Source organism: Enhydra lutris, unplaced genomic scaffold (assembly GCF_002288905.1).
Source record: "Enhydra lutris kenyoni isolate GAN:26980312 unplaced genomic scaffold, ASM228890v2 scaffoldscaffold22, whole genome shotgun sequence".
Classification (NCBI taxonomy): domain Eukaryota; kingdom Metazoa; phylum Chordata; class Mammalia; order Carnivora; family Mustelidae; genus Enhydra; species Enhydra lutris.
The window spans coordinates 14,528,833-14,539,903 of NW_019154106.1; the positions used below are offsets into that span (position 1 = coordinate 14,528,833).

General features: G+C 36.7%; 1 protein-coding gene across 1 annotated transcript; it reads right to left on the reverse strand.

Annotated features, from left to right (window-relative positions):
- Positions 1–503: 503 nt before the first annotated feature.
- On the reverse strand, positions 504–1,445 carry LOC111149885 (olfactory receptor 4P4-like). Its single transcript, XM_022507182.1, has one exon. The coding sequence runs from the start codon at positions 1,443–1,445 to the stop codon at positions 504–506; it is 942 nt and encodes a 313-aa protein (XP_022362890.1).
- Between the last annotated feature and the right edge of the window lie 9,626 nt (positions 1,446–11,071).

An 11,071-nucleotide genomic window follows, 5' to 3' on the forward strand; every position in this document is an offset into this window, starting at 1 on the left:
ACTTTTATAAAGCCATTATTTCATACAGTATTTTTTAATGCTAAGACCTTATTTAAATAATTTTGGCTTTTTAAATTGTTGCAGTGAATATGGAAACTCATGAACTGAGTGAAAAACATGAATCTGAGTTTCTGACGCTCCTTTCTGGAAGAAAGCACCAAGGACACTCTATGCCTAGGATAATTAACACTAATGCAGTTATGTACATATGAAGATTCATTCGTGAATCTGAAGCATAGGGAGATTAAAGGGGGACCTCTAGTTAGTAACTTAAAAATAAAATCCAAAGGAAAAAATGTATCAAAAGAAACGTAACAGAACTTCAACAAGAAAATGATAACTCAGATTACTAGGGAGAAATGTGAGTAAGAAACAAATCAATAAATAAAGAAAATACTTCAAGATAAATTATCATATTAATGCAGTGACACCAGTTGCTATGCTTATTTTTCTTACAGCAAAGTTCATGGTTTTTCAAGTACAGTAACTATCATTTAAGTAGGCTATATAATGATTTGCCTTCCACTCAAACACAGTTTCTGGCACCACACTTTCCTCAAGGTATTCTTCATCTCTGTGTTTCTGAACGTGTAGATCAGAGGGTTGAACATGGGCGCAATGATGGTGTAGAAAAGAGCAAACACTTTGTCTTCCGGAAAAGTCATAGCCGGTCGAATGTAAATGAAGAGAACGGGCACAAAGAACAGAAGCACGACTGTGACGTGGGAAGTGCAGATGGAAAGAGCTTTGGAGAGGCTCTCTGCAGGGTAAGCCCTAAGGGTGTATAATATCAGTAAGTAAGACAGCACCAAGACCACAAATGTCACCAAACCCATCACGCCTGAATTGGCAACCACGAGGATCCCAACTCTATAGGCATCTGTGCAGGCCAGTTTCAGCAAAGGGTACACATCACAAAAGTAGTGATCTATTTCATTGGGGCCACAGAAAGGTAAACTGATGGTAAGGAGACATTGGATGAAAGAATGCAGAAATGCCCCAGTACAGCTAGCAATGACGATGGCATAACACCTCCGCCTGTTCATGATGGCGGCATAGTGCAGGGGCTTGCAGATGGCTACGTAGCGGTCATAGGCCATCCCTGTGAGGATGAAGACTTCAATCCCCCCGAAGAAGTGCATGACAAAAAGCTGTGTCATACAGCTGGTGTAAGAAATCATGTTACTTTCTGCCAGCAAGATGGTAACTAGCTTGGGTGCCACCGTTGAGGTATAACACAGATCTGAGAGGGCAAGTTTATTGAGGAAGAAATACATGGGTTGGTCAATGAGCTGACTGCATGTGATCGAAATCATTATGAGCAAGTTTCCCATCCAAATACCTATGTAGCAAAATAAGAAGAGTAGAAAGCGCAAGTGTCTAATCTTCTTATTCTGGGAAAGTCCCAAAAGAACAAATTCAGTGATGTTGTTAATATTTTCCATGGTCTAATGCAGTTAAGTCTCAAAGGTTTGCCTGGGTGGGGGGAAAAAATGACAAGTCAGTGTGAGAAATACTGAGCAAAGTATAGTGTGAATTAGAGAGAGTGTTGTAAAAATAAATTCACTTATTTAATTGGCTTCCTATGGTATATTTTAATTCTAAGCTTTGTATGGACAAATTACCATACAGTATAACAGATCAGGCTATTTTGTAGAGTGAAACAGAATACTATTAATAGTCATACTTCCTCGGGATCCTAAACAAAGATGTGCAGTCATCTTATGTAGGCGTTGCAAAGGAGAGCTTAGGGAGGAGGCACTTATTTTCCTGGAGTAGTTCACCTGCTTGATAGGTTGAAATAGCCAGACTTGGGCGCCTGGGTGGCTCAGTCTTTAAGCATCTGCCTTTGGCTCAGGTCATGATCCCATGGTCCTGAGATCAAGTCCTGCATCCGATTCCCTGCTCAGTGGGAAGCCTACTTCTCCCTCTCCCACGCCCCCTGCTTGTGTTCCCTCTCTTGCTATCTCGCTCTCTGTCAAAAATAAAAATTAAAAAAAAAAAAATAGCCAGACTTAAATCCAGGTAAGTGAGAGGAACTGTGAAATTGCAAGGTACCATCTTGTGTTTATTTAACATTCCATTTTTTTGTTGTTGTTGAATCACTAAATTCTATACCTGAAACTAATATTACACTATATATTAACTATCTAGAATTAAAAAAAAAAAACTTGGAAAAATAGATAAATAAAATTCAATTTTATGGTGGAATTTGCATTTTTAAAATATTGCATAAAAATCTTATTGTCTTCATTATTGAATTGTTTACACACAAGGTGAGTAACCCATTTATCCCACTCTAGTCCTGACCCCTGCTTGAAACCACTTAATATTTAACAACATTAAAGAGGGCAATAATGAAAATATGATAGCAGCTCAAGCTTAAGTGTCTGTGACATTTCTATTGACTTAAATAGATGTATGAGATTAATTAATTTAATTAATTAAATACTTAATATTGAGAGTTAAAGACTTTCTGCAGGACTAAGCTAGAGCAATACATAAAGTGACTAATGGCACATACTTGAGACACACTGGATTTCAATCACTGCTTTTTAAATAAATAAAAAAATACAAGTAGCAAAATTTCATTAATTAACAAGCAGGATAGTTTGGAACTCTTTTTGTCTCTTGCTCTTTCTCTCATGTTAACTAGATCCCATATTGGCAAGATAGGCAAATATTTCAATGACTTCCCTTATTTCCCTCAGCTGAATATTCTTCTTAATAATTCTCCAAAGTATCATCAGACACCCAAAGAATTCATAATCATGCTATTTAAATTAGAACATTTCCAAACCTTCACATTATTTACAATGTCTCCTTTGTTAATATTAAAGTTACTGAATTTGAGATTTACAAGATCCTGATTTCATGTCTGTGTGATTTAACGAGAGACCTTTTCAGAAGCTACAAGGACTAATTCCCCTGTTAAGGATAGCACGTATTGCATGGAGCACTGGGTGTGGTGCGTAAACAATGAACCTTGGAACACTGAAAAAATAAAATAAAATCAAGATGTTAAAAAAAATAAAATTCTAGCACAAGACAAATTCATGAGCTATAACTATAGTCGGGTTCCTTTACTTCCTCCCAGCCCCTTCTTTCCCTATCTGGTAACTAAAATAACACTTACCTTGATAAGCACTGAAAAATATTGAATAAATAAATTTAAAAAGCTACCCCTTTTTGTCTACCTCCAGGAAGACTTCTTTTTGGCTCTTTAAACCTATGGAAATCTTTCTCATTTAAACCTCCCTGAAATACGTCCATTTATTTCATTATTACCGTTTAAATTTGAGCACCTAGGAAATTAGTTTTCATTTAATTGGTTCAAGGCAGCTCATCAGACAGTGGTTACGCCTTATATTCTTCTTTCCCTTAATGATTTGGTATTATAGTAAGTAGATAAACTTTGTATTCACACAAAAGACCAGGATAGCGATGGGGCCATATAGTCTGGAGTAAGGTAATTAATTTGTCTGACAATCACTTTCTTCTATTTTAACATGGGCATTCCTAACATTGATATTCCATAGTTGTATGTGTCAAATAATATGGTGCAAAGTGTACAATAGGTCTTTTCCACATTGTTTTTCCTCATATCATTATGTGTAAATTAGGTACCCCATATATAAAATAGAAAATAAGCAAAAGTACACTAAAATGTTAATAAATAAAAATGCAGGCTATTAAATTTATATCAAATAGGCTGCTATTATCAGCAGTCTTGCACAGACATGAGAGAAATAATGATAATATCTAATACTATTTAGTGCTCACCATCCTCTGCAGACAGTTCTAAATCTTCTATACATATTAAACTGTGAATCCTAAAGGGCCCAATGATTCTTTTATTATCTCTATTTTGCAAAAAGGAAACCAAGTCTCTTTACAATTTGGATAAAACACTGATGTTCTAAACACTAATTTTAGGCATATTTTAATTATTTTTTATTACCTGATACTGATAAATGTGGTTGGCAAGTCCAGATTATTCTTAGAATTATTCTAGGGGCATATTACCTTTTTTTGTTTTTTCTTTCTGTAAACAAGTGGCCTCTCCCCAAGTCAAGGTCCAGCTAAATCTTTGCCGACAGCTTCAGAGTTTTCTCCCAGCACCGGTACCCAGGCTTGACTGACTAATTCTATTTCCTTTCTGTCTTACTGTTTACCCTTTTATCCTTCTTCCTTGTCAGATTTGCCCCATACTGATGTGCAGGATCATCTGGTTGATGTTTTCCAAATCACAACACATCATACTCTTAATTATTCACTGTACTTACAGGGTAGCAAAGGAAGTAGAGAAGGAATGTGTCTCTAGTGCATTCCTTTCATTATATTTAATTTGTACCTCTTTCCTCTTTATTTTTCTTTCTCCTGCTTAAAATTCAAGTTGCTCACTTGATTTATCTACCAATTCTTTTTCAGATACACCCCGTATAGGCCATGAATAATATTACTATTTCCTTCGTGAATTTCCCAAAATCATGCCAAAAAAGGGTCTACTTCACTTTGACATCTGCTGAGGGACATAATATTAATCAGTCATTGAATTGTACTAATGTAATGGAAAGTTATGTTATAAAATATTTGCAAAATTTGAAGAAGGAAATGCACCTATAAAATCAATATACTTATAGATAAAAATTTAATTTATATATATATGTAAATATATATATATATGCTTTTTAAAATTTGAAAGTCATGTTTGTTTACTATATGTTGGTTGGATTTTTACTTACCAGGTGATTATCTCATTAGATAAATTTTCTTATCTCTGAGTAAAAGGTGGAATCTGGTGTTTTCAATACAGTCAAAATAAATGATTAATTTTGCTGCTGACAATTAATGAATTTCACCATGAACGTAGCCCATGTAAGTCCTGGTTCTGGGACTTCCCTATTTCCCTTACAAAGAGAAGCATTCTCTCCTGATTTTTGAAGCTAAAGGGAAATAAAATCATCATTGGAATTTATTTTGAAAAATGCTTTTGTTTGTTTTCTATCCCAAAGTTGTGTAGTCATTGGTTTTAGTGTTGGAAATATATACAAGTTTTCTGTTTAATTTCCGGGGCGCCTGGGTGGCTCAGTGGGTTAAGCCGCTGCCTTCGGCTCAGGTCATGATCTCAGGGTCCTGGGATCGAGTCCCGCATCAGGCTCTCTGCTCAGCAGGGAGCCTGCTTCCCTCTCTCTCCCTCTCTCTCTCTCTCTCTCTGCCTGCCTCTCCATCTACTTGTGATCTCTCTCTGTCAAATAAATAAATAAAATCTTAAAAAAAAAATAGCTGTGCCATGGTTAATAACTTTTTGTACCTGAGGAGTTGGAGCACAAACTAAAAGTTCACTTCTATTCATTATAATAGGCCATAAATCATGTGCTTCCTGTTAAAACAGATTCTGAGGGACAGTAGGGAACAATGTCTCAGCAGAGGTTAAACTAGAAAATGCCAAAGATACTTAAGGCCCCGTTTTGAAGTCTGCTTTAGCACAGAATACATTAATTGAACAGTGTGTGGCAAACTTCTGTGTGTGACTTCATACCCCAATGGCCCTACTTCTTCCTCCAGCTCCTACATTGGCAACTGGTTTCACAGACTTAACGCTGAGAGCTGGTATAAATTTATACACTTCCTCCTACAAATACCACAATGAGGATTTTGTTCAAAAAAATGAAGAAAGGGGCGCCTGGGTGGCTCAGTAGGTTAAAGCCTCTGCTTTCAGCTCAGGTCATGATCCCAGGGTCCTGGGATTGAGCCCTGCATTGGGCTCTTTGCTCAGAAGGGAGCCTGCTTCCTCCTCTGTCTCTGCCTGCCTCTCTGCCTACTTGTGATCTCTCTGTCAAATAAATAAATAAAAATCTTTAAAAAAATGAAGAAAATGTTCCCCTAAAAGAAATAAGATGTTTTTGTCATCCAGGCAATCCAATTCCAAAGAGATATACAGTGGAACACATGGTTAAAATAGCTAGAAAGGGGCGTAAAACTGAGTGAACCTTGCATAGCAAATGATAATACCATTGACCCTTGAACAGCATGGGCCTGAACTGTGAGTTGTGTTACATATGGAGTTTTTTCAATAAATACAGTACAGTACTATATTTTATCTTATGAGTTTCCTACTAATTAGTTTATTTTCTTATAAAAATACAGTATATGACTCATATATCATGTACAACATACAATGTGTTAATTAATCATTCATGTTTTTGGTAAGGCTTCCAGTCTACAGTAGATGATTAGTAGTTAAGTTTGGGGCAGGGCTCAAAAGTTATACATGCCCCTAATCCCCACATTGTTCAAGGGTCAACTGTAGATTATGAAAGGTAAAACTGAGAGACTTTCTGATATGGGTGAACAATATGAACAAAGACTTGAGGCAGACTGAGAATGTCTAAAAATGATGCATTGGTTATGATCAGGACTAGATAAGGAGAGTATGCTGACTCATTTGGGAGAGAAGTGAGGAATTTGGTTATTATGAGGGCAAATAACATTGAAAACCATAGAGCTGGTTATTCCTCTCTGTAGGGGAAAAAAAAATTGTTAAGTGGAAAAACATATAAGTTTGTAATTTGAGAGAAAACTCTTATAATGCTTGTCTATGAAAATGTTGACCTTGTGTTTGAAAGAACATTTTTCCTATTTTCCACACAAAAATTTTATTGATTTTCCACAAACAACATTGATGCGTTGGGATTTCCAATGACTGTGGGGTTTGAATGGTACGTGGGCAAGACACAGCTATAAGGACTGTAAAGTGGCCTGCCTTCTGTTGGTGGTGTCGGTAGGCTAACATAAAGGATAAGGTAGTTACTACTTGGTCTACACAACTTCAGGCAGACCATCAAGATGAGAGCTTTTTTGTTGCAGTTTGGTCTCCAGAAGCCAAAACACAGACCCTGATGAAAATGAAGTCATGGGTTTGATCATAGGCGTGGAAGGGCTGTAAAGGGAACAGAAAATGCAGCCTCTGTGGTCTGTTATTTCAACAACAGAACCACAAAAAGAAAAAAACAATGAAACAAATCCAAGATGATGAGGTTTGGGGTTGAATCTGGGAATTTTGAGAAGCCAAGTGCCCTGAAGCCTCTGCACAAACAGAATCCCCTTCCTCCATATTTCTAGAGGAGAACAGATTCTCATGGCCTGGGGATGATATAATAACATCACCTGAGTTATTTCCTTGCAAAACCATGCTTATTTTCTTAAGGTATGATAGGCTCAAGAAATTTTGATAAAATTCCTATGAAATCATCTCCTTCCTCTCAGTCAACTCCTGTTGCTTTATAGGAAGTTGGCCAAAGAGGAAATATATGACTGTATCTGTTTATATTTAGTTCTTTCTGACACCAACTGAAATGGAATGTTGTAGCATTAAAGCCCCAAATACAAAAGCACTAAAAAAGATGGGGTTAAGAAAAATCTTGTTAACAAATCCTCAACCAGTGCATTTGATTGTCTGCTTTGTACAGACCAACAGATAACTAGAGGCCTAGATCTATTCCAATTCATGACAGTTGCTAAAGGTTTTACTTGTGTTTAGGGACTTCGTGTGGGTAGAAAGTGTGACTATATGGGTAGACTCAGGGACAAAATGTAAATCATACGAATGTACACTACATGTTGTACACTGTGGAGGAAATTCTCAGTGGTGGTAGATGAGATGATATGTTTCATGGATCTCAGCCATCCTCTTTTCCCAGCTACCCAAGTTCTAACTCATTGGTCTAGGGCTAAAGGAGCCATGGATGGGGCACCTGGGTGGCTCAGGAAGTTAAGTATCTGACTCTTGGTTTCAGCTGAGGTCATGATCTCAGGATTGTGACGTCAAACCTGGCATTTGGATCTACTGTCTGTGTGGAGTCTGCTTGAAAATCTCTTGCCCTCTCCCCCAATCCTCCCCTGCCTACTCTAAGATAAATTAATAAATAATCTTTAAAAAAATAAAACATAAATCAAGTGGTCAATGTGGTTTAGGAAGTAATCCCTATGAAGGCTATTGCTAGGGCTGAACAATATGAAATTTACCTCTAAAATTTCATCTGGCTTCTGTGACTACTGAGTACCAAATGTTTGTGGTTATTATGACTGCAAGAGATAACCCTAAATTTTGTGCGTAAAACAACTAATTTACTGTGCATTTGGGCTCTGTGCATCAGAAATTTAGACATAGTGAGGATGGCTTGTCTATGCCACATGATGTCTGAGTTCTCAACTGAAAAAACACAAGGACTGGGAATGCCCACTAGCTAGCAACTGAAATTATCTGGGGTCATCTTGACTTACATGTGTGGCAGTTGCCACTGGTTGTGGGCCCAGACCTCAGATGAACTGTTTGCCATAAAATTCTATATCTGGCCTCTGCATGTGGTCCCTCCATATGGACCAGTTAGGAAATATTGCTGTGGCCATGATTGGTCACTTTCTGTCACTCCAACATTGAACCTCAACATATACACTCCTCAGGGAGTCCACTTACTCCTATGGTAGCAAGTTGATTACACTGGAAACCTTTCATCATGGAGGAAACCAAATTTGTCTTCACAGAAATAGACACTTATTCTGGATATAGATTTGTCTTTCCTGTTTATAATACTTGTACCAGCAGCACAAAGCATTGACTTATGGAATGCCTTATTCACCATCATACTATTTCACTTAGGATTGATTCTGATCCAGTAATGTATTTCTTCCAGTAAAGAAGCTTGGTAGTGGACATACACACTAAAATTCATTGATCCTACCACTTACTCTGTTCTAGGCTGAATTGAGTTCCTGAAAATTCATATATTGAATACCTAGATCCAAGTAACTCAGAAAGTGACTATTTAGAGATAGGGCCATTAAAGGGGTAATTAAGTTAAAACGAGGCCTTTAGAGTAGGCCCCAATCCAATGGGGTAGGCATCCTTATAAGAGAAAATTTGGACACACAGAAAAAACATCAGGAATTTGTGTTCACAGAGAAGACCATGTGAGGACATATGGAGAAGGCAGCCTTCAGTTAAGCCAAGGACACAGACCTTTGAAGAAACTAAACCTGTCAGTTCTTTGACCATGGTCTTTCAGACCCCAGAAGTGACATAAAATATATTTTTTGTTGTTTAAGCCACCCTATGTATGGTATTATTTTATGGTAGCCTTAGTGAACTCATTCATACCTCATTTATCTTAGGTAACTGATTAGATACAATGAAGAAATGGCTTACTGAACAGACCGCCAATCGAGAAATAGCACCCTGAAAAGCTTGAGTTATATTTTCAAGGTTGTGTTGACCAACAGGTGAGTATATTTCTCCCATAGCCATCATAAAGAGTTACAGATCTTATGGAATTGAAGGACGTATATGCAAGTATCTCCTTTATAATTATACTAAAGTCCTTTATAGTTCTGCTTCCTGTACTAACAGTTTTCAGCTCATCTGGCTTTTAGGTTTTAGTTATAGAAGTTATGGTTTCATGAGGGGTCACAACAATTATTTTATTGAACTGGAAATTGAAGTTGTCACCTGGACACCGTTTGGTGTCTTCATGCTTTTACTAAACCAAAAGATAAAAAGGGGCTGGAGGAATTGGTATTGATGATAAGATGATATCTGTTTGTTTGACACAATGGGACATGAATGATCACTATTTGGAACCCAGCCCATCTCTTAAAATTTCTATAACTAATAGTAAATGTTAATTAAAAAAAAAAGAAAAAAATACCCGACAGGACCATTAAAGATTCAGAATGTCAAAAATGAAAATTTGGTACACATTAGTAGATAATGAACCTCAATAAGGTTAACCTTAAATCAAAGGGAAGAGTGAGTAGGCAGTGCAAGAAAGTAATGTGTAAACAATACCTAAAATCTCATGACCAATTATAGAAACAAGGACCGTTTAGAAATGTAAAAGTATATTGAGTAATTTTATAGTCTGTTCTTAATTTTATATATTTTTCAGGAATGATTATGTCCTTAAGTAGAAGAGAAACTAAGATAAAATTAACTTTTTCCAAATGTTGAGGATACTATCCTTCCTCTCTGGAAGGGAAACAGTGAGACTAGGCTCAAATATCATATAGAAGAGTGATTATGAATGCTGAATAGCTCACGTACCTATTACTCTCAGCTCAAAAAACCTGCTTTATTTGCTCTCCTCTGAGATGCTGGAAATAAAATCTACCTACATTTCTTTTCTTTTTCTTTTTTTTTTTTTTTAATTTCTTTTCAGCGTAACAGTATTCATTGTTTTTGCACCACACCCAGTGCTCCATGCAATAGGTGCCCTCCTTAATACCCAGCACCTGGCTCTCCCAACCTCCCACCCCTCCTCCCCTTCCAAACCCTCAGGTTGTTTTTCAGAGTCCACAGTCTCTCATGGTTCACCTCCCCTTCCAATTTCCTTCAACTTCCTTCTCCTCTCCATCTCCCCATGTCCTCCATGTTATTTGTTATGTTCCACAAATAAGTGAAACCATATGATAATTGACTCTCTCTGCTTGACTCATTTCACTCAGCATAATCTCTTCCAGTGCCGTCCATGTTGCTGCAAAAGTTGGGTATTTCTAATCATACGATTTCCTATCATTTCTATCAATTGGAGTGCATACTGTAGTGAAAATAGAAGTCAAGAGGAGGAGAAAGAAGACTTCATTACATGTTCAACATAAAGTATCAAATTGAGGATTAATTGAGACTAGTATTTGAGGAGATTAGAAACAAAATGAAATGAAAAAATAAGAGAAAATTGTCCAATCATCAATAATATTATAATAGCTGTTTATGGTGACAGATGATAATTAGACTTATTGTGAAGATAATTTCAAAGTGTATAAAATATTGAATTACTGTGATGTATACCTGAAGTGGACAGGATGTTGTATGTCAATAATAATTCAATAAAAAAGAAGAAAAAAACACCTTTAAAAATAATAAATTTATCCAGTCAGGAGAGTTCTGAGGAAATGCTAAAGATTCTGATCTCCAACCTGTGGTTGGCTTTTGCAGTCATGATGTCATTTCTTCTTAATTCTAAGACCCAAGATAGAACCCTAAAATGAAATTCTAGAATGCTTGTAATACAAG

Bases quoted from the DNA above. Each gene is read 5' to 3' on its own strand.
- LOC111149885 (XM_022507182.1), bottom strand. From the start codon at position 1,445: ATGGAAAATATTAACAACATCACTGAATTTGTTCTTTTGGGACTTTCC.